At 39.8% G+C, this 22388-nt stretch overlaps 1 protein-coding gene across 3 annotated transcripts; it reads left to right on the plus strand.

The window, feature by feature from the left end:
* Nucleotides 1-171: 171 nt before the first annotated feature.
* LOC144979440 (rab9 effector protein with kelch motifs-like) lies at nt 172-17928 on the plus strand. 3 transcript variants are annotated; one of them, XM_078926086.1, is made up of 5 exons: nt 172-322; nt 2058-2335; nt 9364-10432; nt 12040-12267; nt 14318-17928. In XM_078926086.1, exons 3-5 carry the CDS (start codon nt 9613-9615, stop codon nt 14512-14514), a joined length of 1245 nt encoding a protein of 414 aa, XP_078782212.1. In that variant the 5' UTR covers nt 172-322; nt 2058-2335; nt 9364-9612; the 3' UTR covers nt 14515-17928. The 3 variants fall into 3 exon arrangements, with proteins under 3 accessions (XP_078782212.1, XP_078782213.1, XP_078782214.1); XM_078926087.1 differs by having other exon boundaries at nt 176-322; nt 2058-2282; XM_078926088.1 differs by having other exon boundaries at nt 188-420.
* Nucleotides 17929-22388: the final 4460 nt, after the last annotated feature.

Here is a 22388-nt window from a genome sequence, read left to right on the forward strand (position 1 = left end):
TAATGAAAATTCATTTTTATGATAGAAAATAGTTTCATGGTAATTCATTAGACATAATATCAGTAAATTTTATCGCAATGCTAATTTTGGAGCAAAATAACCAAATAAAATGGGTTTACAAAATATTTTACGAAAACAAATATTGCAACTTTTTTGATTTATTAAAAACTCAAACGAAATTCCTGTTGTTGTTTCTAATGATGCTTTCGACTTCACAAAATTTGCCTTTTCAGATTAGTCATCCACGTTTCTACTTTTATTTTCGCCAGTTGTTTTACTTTGTATGAATGAATCATATGATGATCTGAGATAGAAATAAATGGTTTGTTTCTGGTTTCACTAAGAGATAAGAGTTGAACTGTGTGTAAGAACTCGATGTGTGGTGATGGTCATCCTAAATCATAGACAGATAGTGAAGTGGTACGAACGAGTATGATGAGATGAGTACTGTACTGTAATGAAATGACAACAGCAATGACTAAGGATGACGTTGCATGAACTTTCGTTTAGCTCTAACTCTATCACTTGCACTTGCTATAATATATATTATTTTTGGATTTGGATGCAGGATGATTGGTTTAGGCACCTTGATAAAATTTTCAAACTCAAAATATCTTAATTCAACCCAGTCAGTTGAGTCAGGGGGGTGGGACTTGAAAAAACATAAAATTTGATACCTTATTTGTTTCTCTACGACTTACGGTTCCTGAGTTATTTATATTTTTCTGTCGAAATTTTTCGTCAAATTTACAGAGAGAATCTGTGATCTCACTGCTGCCTCAAAACCAGCATCTCGCCGCTATCGGCAAATTTTGAGTTTTGCAGTCAACATGGCCCACTCATTGTTTTCAGTAATTTTGTTTCAATTAAAAAATAAATGGCAAATGTTAGGTATCATTTTAAAGGTCAGAAAATAAGCTTTATTTTCATATAAATCATTTTCATGTATGAAAAGTATGGAAAAAATTACGGATAAATGAAAATGGAAAAAAATATGAGGTTTTTGTCCAAAAAAGTGGGGTTGATGGCGGGAAAAATAAAATAATGAGCGAGTGTATCAATTTTGATGAAATTTGGCAGAGATGTTCTTCAATTAATTGTCTACCGATGTATGAAGTATAATTAAAATGTATCCATAATTTAAAAAGTTCTTATAATTCAAAAATTGATAAATTTTTATTACAATAGCTTTCTGAGAAATACAATCAGGAATTACGAATAAAATATACCGTTAGAAAGCTTGTTTTGTGCCCTTTAAAATGATACTAACATTAGTCACATAGGTTCACAAATAACGCCATGGTGACCAAAACAGTAAAGGGCCAAAAATAAAGTTCCAAAAAACGAGTTTCACCTTACAGTGAGCCTATCGGCGGCCACTGGACTGGGGTTATCAGAGTGCCTAAGTTTACTGCCAATTTTTGCCATTTCAAAATCAAAATCAAAAGAACTCAAAATCGGAAAAGCTGATTTCTCTGCGAAATGGGACTTTTGCGTCGATAGAGGATGTGTGGTTACTGGTGGGAAATATTAAGACACTTCGATCTTGGTGAAATATAACACATATATAGACAAATATTTTTTTTCTTGATGGAGCTTGTTTTATTTATTTGTTTATCCTTTTTGAAAAACAAGTACACAAGTTTTGAAATTAGGTAATTGTTATCAACCCAGAATAGTCCTTTAATTTTCCAATAGCTAATCGGCATTTGAATCAGACTACTTATTAATAGCCTATGAGTCTATACATAATCCCATACATAATCCCATATATAAATTATATTGACTAGAGATTTTACAGTCTCATTCATGTGACTTGTTTGACCAATATCAACTCTCAACCCACCCTCGTGGAGAATAAGGCCGTCTTACTCAGTGTATATGTTTATTTTTAGCGAATAGCAATTCAATAGAAACAATCACAATATTATTTTTATACAAAAGCGATTTTAAAACAAACAGTGAAATAAATATTTAATACATAATTATTTTGCAATTTTAAACAATGTTTAAGATGGACCCAAATCTAATATTTCACCCCTTTTTTTCCATTTCAGAATGAAAATTTAAAATTAGCCCGAACTGAAGCTGATGAATGAGTCGTATGTCCTCATATCGAGAATCTGTGCATGCAATTCACCAGCGGTACGAAGACACGTCCCTGGTTATCTTCAGGCAACTTCAAAAGTCTGCCTCCTTATCCAAGAAAAGCATCAGGAGAGCCCCGTCTTTCTATCCAATTGATAATGCTTTAACCACAGATGACAGCAAAAATCTAGAAGGTCAGACACAGGTTGAGAGCAAAGTGTGCAACGTTTTATAACATTGAGCTAAGGTGGGGAAACCATTAATTCTACACATGTTTATTCAATGTGGCTAGATATCTCTGTTCCTGCTGATCGTTGCTAATTTGAACTCCCCTCAAAATAAATATTTCTGCCTTTGAATTTGTCAGTGCAACAAAGATTTTCTGCAGGGACAGATAAGTAGAAGATGTTGTCTACAGTTTTATATATACGCATAAAACTTTGTATGTTTGTTTAATGCTTTGTGTTGTAAAACGATGCATAAATCCTTTACAGATGGGATAAGATTTTACCCTAATGAGATTTACTATAGTATCTTGTAGATAGAACATGACTGTCCAGACTGGAATGTAGATTGTGCTAAGGTATATCAGGATGTAATAGTTACCCTAATAGTTCTTGAATGTAAATTGGGGAACTGGTTTGAAAAGGTGGGTTTTTATAAGAATTATTTTGTAAACAATTTTTTTTTTCGACTGACAACCAGAGCAATTCTTTTGTCAAATGTAAGGGCTTGCAAAGTCAAATTTAGTTTTTTGAGAATTATCCGTGGAGTGTTTGACAGTCTGAAGTGATTTCATGTTGTACTGGGATATGTTGGCTGCTAAAGAGTTTCAAGAATCAAGTCTAGAGAGAACTAGGGTGTTTGCCAGAGGAGATGAAATAGCCTTAGAGATAAATTTAGGAATTTTTGCTTATGGATCATAGTAGTAAATGTAGTAGTAGTAGTAGTAGTAGTGGTGGTGGTGGTATTAGGTGTTGTTGTTTTTGGTTGATGATTATGAAGTTGCCTTAGCAACGATTGTGGTAAAAGTCAAATGCTTTATTAATAAATTATGGAAAAAGAAAATATAAGTCCCGAAATCCTTTCTAGAAGCAATTAGACCATGTCACTGAAGATGACGAATTTTTAAAATGAAGATTTTAAAATTCCAGTTGTTTCCTGGCCTATCATACATGGTTTTCGTTGCACAAATTGAGAAAAATTATTATTAGGAAAGCACTCAGTGTCTCTATTATAAATCTCCAATCTATATTGTATTAATTCCTTGATAACAAAGTACATGTAATAGTGTGAGGGGTTTTTATAATAGGGCAGAGAAGTAGTGAGGTCACACCTTCTACTTTCCAGTTCCAGACTCCTTAGAAGTGTGTAGGTAACCAGTCTTTTGGAGGTCTGATAATGAATAGGTTACATCTTGAATCATAATGTGGAATAACTATTTTAGTGGCAGGATGTATTGGCAGATTCTTAAGATTACGGGATGTAAAAGTGCAAGGATGGATGATCTGTATTAACGACCAGCATGTATGTAGACTAGAAAATAAGATGTCATCACTCTCAAACCAGGAGATCACTTAGATACCTGATGTATCCAGTCCTCCAGAAGATTGGTTTTATACTTGCAATGAGATTAGAATCAGTTTTTGTTCCCCATTGTTTACTTGAAATGTGTTGTATTTTGTTTATACAGAAAAGCACAGATATTTAGACACTGTCAGGACTGCGTAAAATGTCGATATAAACGTCATGTCGATAGATCTGGGAAAATTAACAACAAGGAAAGTCAACCTGGATAATTTGTTGGCCGTCAAAATGGCCCATTTTGAAATTGAAGGCATTTCGCTTAATTCAGTTTTTAAAAAGTCAGTTATTGCGGTCTGTCTGTGAAAGCCGTGAATCCTTGTATAGACCTTGTCCTCATCACTGACAATGACATCATGAATCCTTGTATAGACTTTGTCCTCATCACTGACAATGACATCATGAATCCTTGTAAAGACCTTGTCCTCATCACTGACAATGACATCATGAATCCTTGTATAGACCTTGTCCTCATCACTGACAATGACGTCATGAATCCTTGTATAGACCTTGTCCTCATCACTGACAATGACGTCATGAATCCTTGTATAGACCTTGTCCTCATCACTGACAATGACGTCATGAATCCTTGTATAGACCTTGTCCTCATCACTGACAATGACGTCATGAATCCTTGTATAGACCTTGTCCTCATCACTGACAATGACGTCATGAATCCTTGTATAGACCTTGTCCTCATCACTGACAATGACGTCATGAATCCTTGTATAGACCTTGTCCTCATCACTGACAATGACGTCATGAATCCTTGTAAGACTTGTCCTCATCACTGATAATGACGTCATGAATCCTTGTATAGACCTTGTCCTCATCACTGACAATGACGTCATGAATCCTTGTATAGACCTGTCCTCATCACTGACAATGACGTCATGAATCCTTGTATAGACGTTGTCCTCATCACTGACAATGACGTCATGAATCCTTGTAAAGACCTTGTCCTCATCACTGACAATGACGTCATGAATCCTTGTATAGACCTCATCCTCATCACGACAATGACGTCATGAATCCTTGTATAGACCTTGTCCTCATCACGACAATGACGTCATGAATCCTTGTATAGACCTTGTCCTCATCACTGACAATGACGTCATGAATCCTTGTACAGACCTTGTCCTCATCACTGACAATGACGTCATGAATCCTTGTATAGACCTTGTCCTCATCACGACAATGACGTCATGAATCCTTGTATAGACCTCGTCCTCATCACTGACAATGACATCATGAATCCTTGTAAGACTTTGTCCTCATCACTGACAATGACGTCATGAATCCTTGTATAGACCTTGTCCTCATCACGACATGACGTCATGAATCTGTAAGACTTGTCCTATCATGAAAATACGTCTGATCCTTGTATAGACCTTGTCCTCATCACTGACAATGACGTCATGAATCCTTGTATAGACCTTGTCCTCATCACTGACAATGACGTCATGAATCCTTGTATAGACCTTGTCCTCATCACTGACAATGACGTCATGAATCCTTGTAAAGACCTTGTCCTCATCACTGACAATGACGTCATGAATCCTTGTATAGACTTTGTCCTCATCACTGACAATGACGTCATGAATCCTTGTATAGACCTTGTCCTCATCACTGACAATGACGTCATGAATCCTTGTAAAGACCTTGTCCTCATCACTGACAATGACGTCATGAATCCTTGTATAGACCTTGTCCTCATCACTGACAATGACTCATGAATCCTTGTATAGACCTTGTCCTCATCACTGACAATGATGTCATGAATCCTTGTATAGACCTTGTCCTCATCACTGACAATGACGTCATGAATCCTTGTATAAGACCTTGTCCTCATCACTGACAATGACGTCATGAATCCTTGTATAGACCTTGTCCTCATCACTGACAATGACGTCATGAATCCTTGTAAAGACCTTGTCCTCATCACTGATAATGACGTCATGAATCCTTGTATAGACTTGTCCTCATCACTGACAATGACGTCATGAATCCTTGTATAGACCTTGTCCTCATCACTGACAATGACGTCATGAATCCTTGTATAGACGTTGTCCTCATCACTGACAATGACTCATGAATCTTGTAAGACCTTGTCCTCATCATGACAATGAGTCATGAATCCTTGTAAGACTTGTCCTCATCACGACAATGACGTCATGAATCCTTGTATAGACCTTGTCCTCATCACGACAATGACGTCATGAATCCTGTATGACCTGTCCTCATCACTGACATGACGTCATGAATCCTTGTACAGACCTTGTCCTCATCACTGACAATGACGTCATGAATCCTTGTATAGACCTTGTCCTCATCACGACAATGACGTCATGAATCCTTGTATAGACCTCGTCCTCATCACTGACAATGACATCATGAATCCTTGTATAGACCTCGTCCTCATCACTGACAATGACGTCATGAATCCTTGTATAGAGCTTGTCCTCATCACTGACAATGACGTTATGAATCCTTGTATAGACCTTGTCCTCATCACTGACAATGACGTCATGAATCCTTGTATAGACCTTGTCCTCATCACGACAATGACGTCAAATAGGAAAGGCCCTCAGGATGTTGTTGTGTTTAGCAGCATAGGGTCTGACAGTTGCTACAGCTTGAAACTTCTGATTGGGTCAGTATCCTCCCCAGCATAAACCAGGAGTTAAAGCTTGGGCTTGATGTAGCTCTTCCTGTTTGATGCCATTGTCTCGCTTGGTCGTTTTCATATGAAATGACAATAATGTAACAAAAGCAACACAATTTTTATTATCACTGCACAGTCTTATTCGCTATTTGTTGATTGATCGATAATCTGACAATTTCTCTTGTCTGTATTGGTCCCGTTCCCATTCCCATTCCCATTCCCATTTCCATTTCCATTCCCATTCCCATTCTCATTTCCATTCCCATTCCCATGCCCATCACGGCAACTAAGCCTGATAACTTAGTATACCTACAGCAGAGTTGCTTGCACGCGCCTCTTCGGGTCACGTCACGGTCAATGATTATCAGAGCAGCCAAAATTTTACCTGGATAACAACTTATTTCTGTTGTATGATGATTGCATTTTTTTCATCAAAAACCATGCAATAATTATATGTATGAGACGAATTTTACATATTTATCATCGAAAATATATTTACAATAAGATTGACTAGGCACACAACAATTTTCATACTTCTAGAGGCAAGATAACATCATATTTTCACTTCTTAAAAATGGGATATATTGTAAATTGTACTAATTATAAATTGTTTGACAAAAAAATTCATAGTCCAGTTAATTCACCTAACATTCACTTGAATTTTGATATGACTGTAGACAGATAGATAAAGTATATAGTCAACCAACCCTTTTTCAGCCTGCAAGCCAAATGAAACAATCACAGCTGTCCATGCCAGTATCACTTTTTCCAAGCTAGCTGTCCTAGTCTTATAACATGAAGAAATACTTGACAGTTTTGGTGGTTTGCTCTAAGATAACCTTGTAATAGTTGTGTATATGGATATATGGTAGTATATTATTAATATTGTGTGTTTATGTTGTCTGTGCATTGAGTGAGTTTGACGGTTGTCATAGATGTTTATCAAGAATACTTGAGTTGGTGAGAGAAAAACCAGATATGTGGTCTTGATAAATTCAGTACTGGACAGAAGAATGACAGATAAAATCTAGGAATTTTGTGTAAGTGTCCAAATCTACAATTGATATAAATTGTTCTGTTTATCAACAATGGCATAGCAACATCAGATTTCTGTGTGAGGAGGAAATGGTTATGGAAGGATTTCTTTTACGTAGATTGCAAAACTTTGGCTCTGGATCTGTTTGTAATAAAGACGTTACCATGATGCAAGCAAGTTTCCTTCTCTCTGACCTTAAACATGATGACCGTTTTTCTATCTTTGCAATAGTGGAATGCAACTCCCCCCCCCCCCTTCTCCCCATGAAAGCCCATTCCAAAACTATGCCTATCAATCCATGGAATGCAATGTGACTCTAGTATGTGGTGTTTGGGGGTGAATGTGTATGGGATATGTGTCTGTAACTGTGCATGTATGTCACCACCGCCCCCTCCTCTTTAATATCATCAGAAGTCATGGGTTTTCCGTGTGCCAGAGCACAATCTGCACAGCTTATTAAGTTTATCATTATGGTCTATTTCTGAATGTTCCATCATCCTAAAATATGTGGTCCTTTGAAAAAAAAGCAAATTAAATAAGTAAATAAATAAACATAAACAACAAAATAAGCACAACACAATGACAAAGTAAACAAACCCCCCCCCCCCCAAAAAAAAAAAAAACAGAATGTGAATAAATAATTATAATCCTAAAATATATTGCTAAGAGAGACGTATTGATTATATTATGAAAGAAGAAAAAACATTTTTTAGGGAAATGTGATTATTAGTCATTTCAAATTTATGTGTAAATTAGAGAGGAAACTTTCATCTTTCTAAAGAGAATGATTAAATTGCATTTCAAAGTGCACAATTTAATTAAAACGCAATGACGTAAGTCACATAAAAAATTCACTCAAGAAATACTCTTCTGAATCTGACACATCACAGCATCCTAGTCATTTAACTGAGAGAAATGATAAAGATATTAAGAAATAGCTTAAACATTATTCTGTATACTGATGGGAAATTAAATGTTCATTCGTTCAAATTTGAATTATAACTGATTTTGAAACCTGGTATAAGAGGAACACAGACTAGAACAGGGAGAGTAACCTCCCTTGACCATCTGTATGGACCATGTGTACGGTAAGGTTAATTGACTGTGAACAGATGGAATGCTGGATCGTGGATGCACGGTGCTGGCGTGGTCATATCAAAGGAAATCTAAGTGTTATGGAGTAAAGAGGAGGACTAGTTGCCGTGCCATTCCCATTCCCATTTCCATTCCCATTCCCATATCCATTCCCATTCCCATTCCCATTCCCATTTCCATTCCCATATCCATTCCCATTTCCATTTCCATTCCCATTCCCATTCCCATTCCCATGCCCATTCCCATTCCCATTTCCATCCCCATGCCCATTTCCATTCCCATGCCCATGCCCATTCCCATTCCCATGCCCATTCCCATTCCCATTCCCATGCCCATTCCCATGCCCATTCCCATTCCCATTTCCATTCACAGGATGTCCTCAGACAATAATGTTGTATTTTCATTGGCTGTTATTTTAACTCATGGTGGGATATCTCAATTTTTAGTGGATGTTGTATTTTACTTCTCAACAGGAAATTGTCAGCTATTTATAAAATGTATTCTTATTTTGTTTTTTTTTTAATAATAGATAGATATATATATATAATATTGATAGATTGCTGTGTTGATATAACAGCCTTTTGGTAACAGTTTTGCCGATGTACAAGATCTTTATTTACTAATGTTATAAATCATTTTTAAAAACATGTTTTGTTTATCATGTTGATATATCTGCTCTGCATTTTATTAGGGAGATCAATGAAGATGTTTCCTGTGGTCTTAGAGCTTGTTGAAGTTAAATTATTTATGACGTTTTGGTTCATTTAAAAAAAAAATTTATTTACTTATTTTATATTTATTTATCCATTTCTATTTATGCAAATGTTTGATGTAAGGGTCCCTACATGTTCTTTACTCATCTCCTTTTCTATCCATGTTTTTGTTTATTTTGCAGGGCTATCTGTGAGGTAAAGGAAAATCTTTTCTTCACTAGAATGCACGCGTTTCCCCCTAGGACTACGACTGAACCTAAACATTGTGTAGTTACAGCTTGATTGTGTCTGGATTGTGTGAGAGAAACCAACGTATTGTACGTCTTCCATCACATTATATGCCTTGTTTACATTTTGTGAACACATCAGATTGTTTTTTTCATTTTAAATTTGCCCACTTTACACGTTTGTAATAAGACTCACTCTTCACAATGGAGCTTCACCCATTTTTGGAGACTGACATCCGCCCCACCCCAAAATGGTGGTATGTCCTTGCAGCAACAGGAGACTGTCCTTCCATGAGGGTTGGTCACTCTGCCGTATTTGTAGCAGCAAGACAGGAAGGAGAACACAATAAAGTCTTTATCATCGGAGGTGCAAATCCTTCCCAGGTTTTCAGTGAAGTTTACGTTCTTGATCTCCACACTCGCTCTTGGGATTTCCAAGAAAGTCCGGGCTTTCGCGGTCGTTATGAACATGCTTCTTTTATCGTCGACAGTCACCCTGGGAAGATTTTTATTTTTGGAGGTGCCACTCAAGCAGGAAATCTTAATGATGTTCAAAGCATGGATATTAGTACTGGACACTGGTCAGATGTGGAAACGAGTGGAACGGCACCATCTCCCCGGACCCATCGTTGTGGAGCAGTTGTCGGCAACAAGTTTTACGTCTACAGTGGGGGTCAAAGTGGGCCAGATCCAGTGGTGGACAGAAAGGTCCACTGTCTAGATATGGACACCCTGAACTGGTCAAGCCTCACACCCAGAGGCGACTCTCCCAAACCCAGACACGGGCATATGATGGTCGTCCATGAAAATAAGATTTTTCTTCACGGCGGGATGGCTGGTTCAACTTTTTACGACGACCTTCACGTTTTGGACTTGGATAAAGAGTCGTGGAATTGTGTGAAAAAGAAGAAAAGTCCCCCACCCCGTGCAGCCCACGATGGGATTTGCCACAAAGGGCAGATGTACTTGTTTGGAGGGATGAGCAAGGCTGGAGCGCTAGACGATGCTCACACATTTGATTTGGGTGAGTGCTGGAAAAATGAATTCTCCATTACTGATTCCTGGTTTTTGTTGTTGTTTTTTCTCCATTATATTTCAAATATTTATTCACTTATTTATATATTTTTTAAGTTTCTAGAGATTTGAATTTTGATCTCCATAATCATGATTGTTACTGTCATTGCACCACCACCACCATCATCAGCCATTTGAATTACTCTTGCTTACATGTAGTTGGATATTTCCTTATATTATTTCCCATATCAATGAATTCAATATCAGTCCAAATTTTCTGTCTCTTGAATCCCCGAATCCCCTTATTTATATCGTCGTTCTCCGTGTTCCACCTCAGTCTATTGCCTTTTAGGAGGCCGTGCAAGAAGAAGCTGGTTACAAAGGTAGATAAATGCTTGTCAAAAAAAAAAAAACAATTTCTGTAGTTTGACAAACTGAGCAGTTTGATAAAATGATTCATCATGCATTTAAAATTAGTTCCTTGTAATAAACAACATTGGCAGAATAGCTAAGGGCAGTATATTGAGTCTTCGCTGTTCTTCTGTTTCTTATTGCCCATCATTAGTAAAGTGCTCTACCCAAGTACATAAAACAGGGATTTGTACTTATTTCCAACAATTTGACCAACGCTCTTGATGGCAAATTGAATGCTGAACGTGTTGACAAATCCAGACACTCTGTCAAATTATTGTTAATACAGTGGAATCTGCTTAAAGTCAACACCTCAAATTTATTTTATGTTCTATATCTAAGTATGTCCCATTTCTTACTGGTTTTTACACATTGGTGTCATACATGTAAGCTCAGCACACATATGTTGTCATTTATATATGTATGTATGACCCATCGTCACAGCATGATATTATGTAAGAGTGAACTAGGTACTAAAAACTGCCTTTTAGGTCAAAATTACCAATTAAGAAAAAATTATCAGGAGTCTCAAGCTTCCGCTATTACTATAAGCAGATTTCCGCCTTGTCAAATCCTCTGCTATGTAGATTAACTTGGGAGGGGGTGGGGGGGGGGAGTTTCTCACGCCCTCAGAAATATCTTTGCATGTTCAATATCATTGTAAATAGTGTCCATAGCTTAATTGCATTTAGGTTGTTTTGTCCAGTTGCAATAGCCTTATCCATATTTGTTAGTTTTCTAAGTATAATCAATTTGTGTTTATGTCTATATCAATAATTATTATATATTTGACCAGTATAGGGAATGAGATTAGCGGAAGAGTAGCATCCCTTGATTGGACGTCACCGGCGGAAAAGTTATTAGAGAGAGAACGTCATGTTGGTTGTGAGCATGCGACTGTCGTCCTCGCTTCCGGTGAAAGCGGCATGAGACACTTCACCGAAAGCGAGGACGAGAGAGACGCATGCGCAAAACCATTTTGACGTTCTCCCTGTAAGGTGACATCCAATCAAGGGATGCTACTCTTCCGCTAATCTCATTCCCTATTGTCTTTAATATGGGCCTATTGCTCCCACTTTATTTCTGATTATATGCACTTGCCACGAAAGCCCACAAAATGTTCCTCGTGCTTGAAAATGTTGATTTGAGACCCACGAATGATGTCGTTTCTTAAAGTGTCATATCTGTATCTTTCCAATGTCCCAGAAAACAACACGTGGTCCAAATATGAGTTGGAAGGTCCGGCCCCGGCCAATCGTTTGGATTTTGCCTTGTGTCGTGTCAGGATGGCCGTGCCAGTCCACAGTATGTCGTCACCCAGAGATATGGCCGCCTCGTCTGAATTGAGTGACACACGGGCTAGAGCCAGAGAAGTCTTGGATAGAGAGCTCAAGCCTGGGAGTGCCAGCTCTAGAGACTCGGATAGTGCTAGTGGTAGGTTTTTAAGAATTAATAATTACAATAAATGGGGCTTTGGGGTCTAGTGGTATGGCACTCGCCTTCGGATCAGAAGGACCTGAGTTTGAGTCCCAAGCTGAACATGTCCTTGGAAAAGCCTCTTTAATCACATTCTCTCACCATACTCAGATCTAAAATAAGTACTTGTCTCTGTAAAAAAAAACCTGTAACATCGTCCTATATGTTTAGTGTTGTTGTTGGCTAGGGACCCCTTGTAAAGCGCTTTGAGCATGTTTAGTGGATATTACATTAAATAAAAGATCAATTTTTTTTCGTTTTTTTTAAATGGGAATTTCACAGTTTTAATTGCATTCTGTCCCATGTGGTTTTATCGCAGATGGACTTTAAAATGGAGGCTGTGGCTGACAAATGACATTTCAAATGTTGAAAAGGGATTTCCCCAACCCTTAAAAAAAACTAAAAGAAAAAAAAATTACCAAATATTTTCTTGTCCTCTGCCAGTGGTGCTAGAGTTATCGGAAATAGGGCAGTTAATTTAACAGAGTACAGAAGAGCAGTAGGTGTAAAGAGTAGACCCTTAACATCGACTCCTCGAAACTGGGGGAGAAGTTGCCAGGCTTTTCCACCAGCAAGAGGAGACATTGGGTAGCAGCCAATCGGCTTCGGTCGAGAACCTGCTTAACAGTACGCTCTCTACATCAGTGGGGACTTGCCACCTGTCCAACATGTACCCGTTATGGTAACGAGCCCGAAACCACAGAGCATCTAGTTGAACGGTGCATTGTGACGAAGCTTCTGGGTGGGTTTGTGATAGTGCACGAGTGCTGTACGGAATTTGCAGATTGGATCAATCGTCGTAACAAAGTAGTGTGAGCACCATTAGAAGCTGCTACCCCTTAACAAAATCTCTAAATCTAAAGTCACAAATTCAATCAACCACTTTGACTCCCTGTTGACAATGTGTTGCCTTTGTGATGTCACAAGGATTAATGATGATTCTTCTCATCCTTTGTACATAAACATCAAAAAGCACAGAGGAGTTGCCAGTTGATAAATCTATACATGAAGGACCAAAGACATCAACAGTCTTTTCTTCCCACTGGCAATACGTGTGATAATGATAATCTGTGATAAACAACGTACAGTGAAGTCCACATAAAATAACGTTGCTCAATATAGGGAATGAGATTAGGGGAACAGTAGCGTACCTTGATTGGACGTCACCTTACAGAGAGAATGTCAACATGGTTTTGCACATGCGTCTCTCTCGTGCTCGCTTTCGGTGAAGTGTCTCATGCCGCTTTCACCGGAAGCGAGGACGAGAGACGCATGCGCAAAACCATCATGACATTCTCTCTTTAATAACTTCTCCGCCGGTGATGTCCAATCAAGGGACGCTACTCTTCCGTTAATCTCATTCCCTATAAAATCTTGTCTAAAATATACTTTTCATCCTGTCCTGTTTTTAAAAGAAATTTCCTTATATAATCCAACTAATCAAAGTCTGTGTTAAAAATTGTTGTGAGATAATGAGTAATGACTGTGGTTGTGTCACTGGAGTGTGACGAGTGAATGAAGGGTGAGCAGACGCTCTCTCTGTGGATGGGTTAGAACGAAATAAACAATGGAATGATCACATGACTTGTTCCCACTTGATTGACTTTGATACCTTTTAGATTAACAATTTATTTATTGAAAGATACAGAACAGTACGTTTGGTAAAGAAAGTCAAACTTCTATTGCCATAGAAAAACAATTTTATTTCAATCTGGTTTTAATATACAAAAGCCCAGCTCAGCTCTGTCTGGTTAAGATAAACTGTTCTCTGCCATAGTTGTCTTATTTTAGAATTTCCATGCAGCCCTACCCCACCCCAAATTTGTTGGTCTTTCTTTTCTTTTTTTTTTTTAAGCTGTTATATTCTTTTTTAATTTTATAGATTTGTAAGAAATGCGACTGCTCTACCACCAACTGGGCTGTCAGAACCCCCTTTATTAGGAGGGAAGAAATATTTAATTTTTTGAAGAAGAGGAATTTTATTTTATTTCGTCATCGTGCATTTCAGTTGATGAAGCCCTCTATGCTTTGGATTACGACCCAACTCAACAATCGGAGAATACAAAGAAGAAAGGAGTTGTCAACGACAGTGGGGAGGATGGGACTGTGCCCGTGTCGACAGAGGAAATGGATCTGGTTCTTATCAATGGAGGAATGGACACAGAGGGGGAAATATTTGATGATACACTGGTCATGGTCTTGTGATCAGTAGTAGAGGGATGGAGAGTTGAAGAGAGAGAGAGAGATAGAGAGAGAGAGAGAGAGAGAGAGGAAGGGGGGGGTGTTGAATGGAATGAGGGGGAAGTGAGATTAAGAGATGGGAAGGGCATTAGGCACGAGAGAGAGAGAGAGAGAGAGAGAGAGAGAGAGAGAGAGAGAGATGAACAGGGAGGGAGACACACACACACACAGAATGACAAAGAAAGAGGAAGAGATACAGATACACAGAGAGAGATAGAGAGAGAGATAAATGAATGTTAACTGTAATGTTATTAATCACCATTCACACAACTCGCCATTTATCACAGTTTATGTTTTAGAGGCTTTTTTCATGTTTTATCCGTGCCTTTATTATGTGGATGTATTTATCGTAACTGAGCTCAAGTTGTTATTTCATTTGTCAATGTACCTGTATGCATATATATTAGCAGGTCTGATAACCCAAGGCATTGATGGCCCTGATTTAACATTGTTGTAATGGACAATGCTTTGTGTTGGTTTGAGAGTAATAGGCCTATGATAATTTGAGTTATCAGACCTGCAAATAGGTACACATCGATATGTACCAGTGTAGCCCACTGGAATAAAATATTTATTTTTCATTTCCAGAAAACTTTTACTCCATATTTCGATCAGGTCAAGATGACCTTCATCTTGTCAAAAATCTTCTTTGAAGTCTCAGGTTTAAATTTTTTGACAAGTTTGAGATCATCTTGACCTGTCAATTTATGAAGTCAAGGTTGTCTGGATAAGATAAGAAATGTCACCCAAAAGATTCAAACAACGGCCAAAACGTGAATTCAAAGGTAAAATGATAAAAACTATGTATGACAATTTGTCATTGTTGATTTGACTTAGGTCAAGTTGTTGATTTCAAGCACTTTTGTAAGTGACATTTGACACTTGTAAGTGCGGGTGGTTGGATGGGAGCATCACCCTTGAATCATATACCTATGATGTTCGCATGGGTGTACGATCCGATAGTGATGTCGTTTCTTCTTCTCTTTACTAGCCTATCCTGCTTCTTTGGTTTGTGATTGTATTTTTGACAGGGGATATTTTTTTTTCTGTAAATCTTCTGCCTGTTTGTTCTTGGTTATTTATAATTTAGCTTATGATATCTTTAGGTTATGATTTTGATTTACATTTGTACTATTTTTGTTAGATTGCTTGTTTTTTTGTTTCAGCGGTCTCTCATATAACCTCAATTGTGTTGGAAGAGACCTAAAGCAACAAACAAACAAAAAAACAAACACTTATAAGTGAAATTTGATCCCTTTTGTAAGTGACATTTGACACTTTTGTAAGTGACATTTGACACTTTTGTAAGTGACATTTGACACTTTTGTAAGTGACATTTGACACTTTTGTAAGTGACATTTGACACTTTGTAAGTGACATTTGACACTTTTGTAAGTGACATTTGACACTTTGTAAGTGACATTTGACACTTTCATGATAAAATCAGTAAAATACCAGTTTTGACTGCCAGGTCAAACCGTACCAACACAAAACTATGTCTGATTGAGATAATTTAGTGAGAACTAATCACTTTGGAAAGATGTGGATGGCGTCAACTTCATTTGTTCCATAGAACCAGGGAGGATATTCCCAGCTTGGAGATCAAATATTGGCCATAAGGGATACAGTACTCGCTGGAATATAGCATGCTGTCAGGAGATGCCAAAAAGTGTGCTAGAACCCGAACATGCTGAAATGGGAGGTAACTATGTACTTATTATATCAATCAGATCCAGTCACCCAACTCCAGAGAGCGTGCAGGAATTCAGCAGGCTAGAATCCAACGAGTACTCAATTGATTTACCGAGTTCAAATCTCTCCACGTCTTCCCCTGTGTTATGATTGAGTCTGTGCTGAGGTCCAAATACAAGCCTGACTAAGTCTTCAAACCACTGGTGTGCCAAGCACAATCCAAGATGCGTTATTGAAGACAATATCCTCCCTCCTTCTCTGGATTGGGGTTTTATTATTTTTGTTTTTTCGTTGGGGTTTTTTGGGGGGTTTTTTGGTTGTTGTTTGTCTTCTGGCGTAGAAGTTCCCTTGTGCTGGGCTGTTCCTGATAAATCTCTTTTGGTGTTTCTTCTATCTCCATAAATTTGCAGCTGATTTCTCTTGCCGTCCATGTGCTGCAGTTAGAAGCTTTGGTTGTGCTTTAAAATGCCCGAACACATTCCTTTCTCTCATTCTAATTTGTGTTGTGATGGGCATCGGTTGTTTGTGATCTGTGTCTTGCTTTACGACCAAACTTAAAGATTTGTCTGTGGCGAGAGTAGGGGAAACCCTGTGGTTGTTGTTGTTGTTGTTGTTGTTGTTGTTGTTGTTGTTGTTGTTGTTGTTGTTGTTGTTGTTGTTGTTCTCGTTCCAGGCCCTTGGTTTGTCTCATTGGATGTGGCTGCCCCCTAAACAAGGACTGATCTCACTTTGATATTATTTGTATTTGTCATTAATATTCATGTTTCCTTACGTGTAACCCATACATTATTATGTCATAGGAAAACAGATGCCTAAAAGCCAATATAGCAAACAGTGATTGGATACACGATGTATCTTTAAAAGTACAAAGTGACATTCTTATTGATACAAAACGTCACCAAACTCCCTTTTGTAACACATCAGGGAAAACATGGACCACTTTATCACACAATGTGTACATACAGCACGACTTGGATGACATGAGATGGTCCACAAGGTAGGTGAGACTTTCAATAAATGTCTGTCTAGTTTTTGGTTGATGCAGGAATGCGTGTCACTTCATCTGTCCAACCATTTCATCCACAACAAGGTCAAAAAATATGTCATATATTCTGAAATGGTCTATCACTAAAACTTATTTAAGCTTGGTGGTTTTGGCTGTCTGAAAGATTCGATGGTTTTGTTTTCTATTTTATTTTATACACGCATTTATCCCCCCCCCCCTTCCCCCTTCCCCCAAATCCCTTCGGAGAGAGAGGTTCCGATGGTGTTGCACAGTGTTGTCTTTTGATTACGTGTAGAGTTGTGACCTAGAAGGCTACATATTTTGTTATCTTATGTGATGGAATTTACATCCCAAAGAACCAATAATTCACCAATGCAGATAAATGTAAATATTTGTTCATATTATTTTGTCATTATGAATTAACGTTGCTGCCTTCATATTCTTTTTAAAAACATTTTTTCTCTCTCTTTCTCTATTTTTCTTTTGTTTTATAGCTAAGATGTTTTATATGCATTGACCTTTGACACACACACATATTATATCAATGTCAGTAAAGCTGCATTTCTTGAAAAAAAAAGCCATTTTTTTTCCCTTCACTTCATCTTAAACCTTTGTTTTGCTTTAATCTTAGAATACATTTTTTCCCCCATTTTCTTCATTAAACGTTCTATTTACTGAAATGTCTGAGTTATGGGCTTATTTTCCTTATTGATTCACAGACCGGACAGTAAATATCAATATTAGGAATCAACTACGTTGTGTAGCTTATCAAATCAGAGGATAAAAATTGTCTGCCCAAGGAAATAAAATAAAAATGCTGTAAATTTAGCTCAAATTAATTAATGTCTCCTTGGTTGAAATGCAGTCATTTCCTAAATAATTTTGTTCTCACGCAATTAAATGCGAATGTTTGGGTAACGTTCTCTGACCTCCCATGGGGGTAAGTAGGTCACTTGCTGTACCCATCCCATATTGCTCTTTATCTTTGGTGTGTGTTTGTGTATGTCGGGGAGGGGGGCGGGGGGGGGGGGGGGAGATTGCTCGATTTATTTCCTGGTCCTGGCGGGAATCCTTAGCTGGTAGTGAGATGGTATTTTTTCCTTTGTAAATCATCTCGCTGTTACTATTTATTTTGTTCTATTATTATTATTAGTTTTGGATACCGTATTTTGTATCTTGTAGTTTGTAAACATTTGAGTGTATCCTTCATGGCGGTTGGGTGGGGTTCCTGACCTCCCATAGTGGGCTGGGAGACACTTACTGTGTCTTCTATCCCCCTATATCTGGTGGGGTTCCTGACCTCCATAGTGGGCTGGGAGACACTTACTGTGTGTTCTATCCCTATATCTGGGTGGGGTTCTGACCTCCCATAGTGGGCTGGGAGGCACTTACTGTGTCTTCTATCCCCCTATATCTGGGTGGGGTTCCTGACCTCCCATAGTGGCTGGGAGACACTTACGTTCTTCTGTCCCCCTATATCGGGTGGGGTTCCTGACCTCCCATAGTGGGCTGGGAGACACTTACTGTGTCTTCTATCCCCCTATATCTGGGTGGGGTTCCTGACCTCCCATAGTGGGCTGGGAGACACTTACTGTGTCTTCTATCCCCCTATATCTGGGTGGGGTTCCTGACCTCCCATAGTGGGCTGGGAGACACTTACTGTGTCTTCTATCCCCCTATATCTGGGTGGGGTTCCTGACCTCCCATAGTGGGCTGGGAGGCACTTACTGTGTCTTCTATCCCCCTATATCTGGGTGGGGTTCCTGACCTCCCATAGTGGGCGGGAGACACTTACTGTGTCTTCTATCCCCTATATCTGGGTGGGGTTCCTGACCTCCCATAGTGGGCTGGGAGGCACTTACTGTGTCTTCTATCCCCCTATATCTGGGTGGGGTTCCTGACCTCCCATAGTGGACTGGGAGACACTTACTGTGTCTTCTATCCCCCTATATCTGGGTGGGGTTCCTGACCTCCCATAGTGGGCTGGGAGACACTTACTGTGTCTTCTATCCCCCTATATCTGGGTGGGGTTCCTGACCTCCCATAGTGGGCTGGGAGACACTTACTGTGTCTTCTATCCCCCTATATCTGGGTGGGGTTCCTGACCTCCCATAGTGGGCTGGGAGACACTTACTGTGTCTTCTATCCCCCTATATCTGGGTGGGGTTCCTGACCTCCCATAGTGGGCTGGGAGACACTTACTGTGTCTTCTATCCCCCTATATCTGGGTGGGGTTCCTGACCTCCCATAGTGGGCTGGGAGACACTTACTGTGTCTTCTATCCCCCTATATCTGGGTGGGGTTCCTGACCTCCCATAGTGGGCTGGGAGACACTTACTGTGTCTTCTATCCCCCTATATCTGGGTGGGGTTTCTGACCTCCCATAGTGGGCTGGGAGGCACTTACTGTGTCTTCTATCCCCCTATATCTGGGTGGGGTTCCTGACCTCCCATAGTAGGCTGGGAGACACTTACTGTGTCTTCTATCCCCCTATATCTGGGTGGGGTTCCTGACCTCCCATAGTGGGCTGGGAGACACTTACTGTGTCTTCTATCCCCCTATATCTGGGTGGGGTTTCCTGACCTCCCATAGTGGGCTGGGAGACACTTACTGTGTCTTCTATCCCCCTATATCTGGGTGGGGTTCCTGACCTCCCATAGTGGGCTGGGAGACACTTACTGTGTCTTCTATCCCCCTATATCTGGGTGGGGTTCCTGACCTCCCATAGTGGGCTGGGAGACACTTACTGTGTCTTCTATCCCCTATATCTGGGTGGGGTTCCTGACCTCCCATAGTGGGCTGGGAGACACTTACTGTGTCTTCTATCCCCCTATATATGGGTGGGGTTACTGACCTCCCATAGTGGGCTGGGAGACACTTACTGTGTCTTCTATCCCCCTATATCTGGGTGGGGTTCCTGACCTCCCATAGTGGGCTGGGAGACACTTACTTCTATCCCCCTATATCTGGGTGGGGTTCCTGACCTCCCATAGTGGGCTGGGAGGCACTTACTGTGTCTTCTATCCCCCTATATCTGGGTGGGGTTCCTGACCTCCCATAGTGGGCTGGGAGACACACTGTGTCTTCTATCCCCCTATATCTGGGTGGGGTTCCTGACCTCCCATAGTGGGCTGGGAGACACTTACTGTGTCTACTATCCCCCTATATCTGGGTGGGGTTCCTGACCTCCCATAGTGGGCTGGGAGACACTTTCTGTGTCTTCTATCCCCCTATATCTGGGTGGGGTTCCTGACCTCCCATAGTGGGCTGGGAGACACTTACTGTGTCTTCTATCCCCCTATATCTGGGTGGGGTTCCTGACCTCCCATAGTGGGCTGGGAGACACTTACTGTGTCTTCTATCCCCCTATATCTGGGTCGGGTTCCTGACCTCCCATAGTGGGCTGGGAGACACTTACTGTGTCTTCTATCCCCCTATATCTGGGTGGGGTTCCTGACCTCCCATAGTGGGCTGGGAGACACTTACTGTGTCTTCTATCCCCCTATATCTGGGTGGGGTTCCTGACCTCCCATAGTGGGCTGGGAGACACTTACTGTGTCTTCTATCCCCCTATATCTGGGTGGGGTTCCTGACCTCCCATAGTGGGCTGGGAGACACTTACTGTGTCTTCTATCCCCCTATATCTGGGTGGGGTTCCTGACCTCCCATAGTGGGCTGGGAGACACTTACTGTGTCTTCTATCCCCCTATATCTGGGTGGGGTTCCTGACCTCCCATAGTGGGCTGGGAGGCACTTACTGTGTCTTCTATCCCCCTATATCTGGGTGGGGTTCCTGACCTCCCATAGTGGGCTGGGAGGCACTTACTGTGTCTTCTATCCCCCTATATCTGTTTTCCAACATGCTTTCTTTTTGTCTTGGGATGAGATTGCTTGGTTTTGTCCTGACCCTGGCTGGATACCTTAGCTGGAAGGGAAACAGTCAAATGTATAGTTAGAGTTTTGAGAGATGGTATTTTTAAAATCATCTCTCTGTTGTGCACTGTCTTGTTTTGTTGACATATTAAATATGATGTGTAAACAATTGAGTGTATTCCTCTTAGTGGGAACCTGTGCTTGTGTCACTTTCAGGTGATTTCAAATTAAATACTTTGATAGTGTGCTCTTGAAATCTACATCTGTTCCCTATTCGAACCAATTCCCCTTTGTCTTACTCTTTCTTGGGTGCTTTAATTGCAATTTGACTATCCCAATTTCTTCCTTTTTTACTGGCGCTGATATGATCTTTATGTATTGTAAGCGCCGTAAAACCTTGAAAATCAAAAACAAAATATCTTATTCTTTCTGGCCAAATTTTGAAATACGAGTTTTTCCAGAGTTTGACAGTCAATTGGATTCAATAGTCTGATGTCACGCCGCCCGGCAACGGCGGCCATCTTGGTTCTAAACAAAGAAAATCATTACTTTTTATTCTTCATGCTGGCTAGGAATTTTCATATGCCTTGTGATCAGAATGTGTAAAAGTCAAAACATGATCAAATTTATGGGGGTTTTTTCCCCTCTGGAAACGCTTTTATGCCGCCGGAGAAATGTTTCATACGGGCGCCCGCCATTGTTCCGATAGTTTAGAGCCAGTGTTACTAAGTTACCATGCGTCATTAGGAAGGAAGTGACGTTACGACTGTTGAAGAGTATTGGTTTACCCAAAGAGTTCCTCAAGACCATATTTCATCAACAGAAATAAGTGGCCACCCCAGTCATCTGATTTTAATACGGATCTTATGCTATGTTGGGGTGAGGAAGTCCACGTCAATTCTCACGTTCAATATTTATATATAATATAATATTAACAGTCACTTAGTCCTTCACAGCCATTAGGCCAATGGAGCCAGAGTTTACCCCGGTTTTGATAGAGTGAAATTGACATAATAGAGATTGATTGTCATCCCTTGGACAAGGGGTCAGAAAAAAACTTGATTGAACCCAGGATCGATCATAGTCCTGTGTGAGAGAGAGAGAGAGAGAGAGAGAGAGAGAGAGAGAGAGAGAGAGAGAGAGAGAGAGAGAGAGAGAGAGAGAGAGAGAGAGAGAGAGAGAGAATCACGGACCAATTTAATTTTCTAATCTTTTTTACTTAAGACAGACACGTAGACATTGCCAATCATTCAAAGGGACGTAATTC

The sequence above is a fragment of the Berghia stephanieae genome, chromosome 9 (genome assembly GCF_034508935.2).
Source record: "Berghia stephanieae isolate SIO BIC M18660-M18661 chromosome 9, UCSD_Bste_1.3, whole genome shotgun sequence".
In the NCBI taxonomy this organism is placed as follows: Eukaryota; Metazoa; Mollusca; class Gastropoda; order Nudibranchia; family Aeolidiidae; genus Berghia; species Berghia stephanieae.

Coding starts and splice junctions, on each gene's coding strand:
- LOC144979440 (XM_078926086.1), top strand. CDS start 9,613: ATGGAGCTTCACCCATTTTTGGAGACTGACATCCGCCCCACCCCAAAA. Junction 10,433..12,039: donor TGCTCACACATTTGATTTGG/GTGAGTGCTGGA, acceptor CCAATGTCCCAG/AAAACAACACGTGGTCCAAA. Junction 12,268..14,317: donor AGACTCGGATAGTGCTAGTG/GTAGGTTTTTAA, acceptor CGTGCATTTCAG/TTGATGAAGCCCTCTATGCT.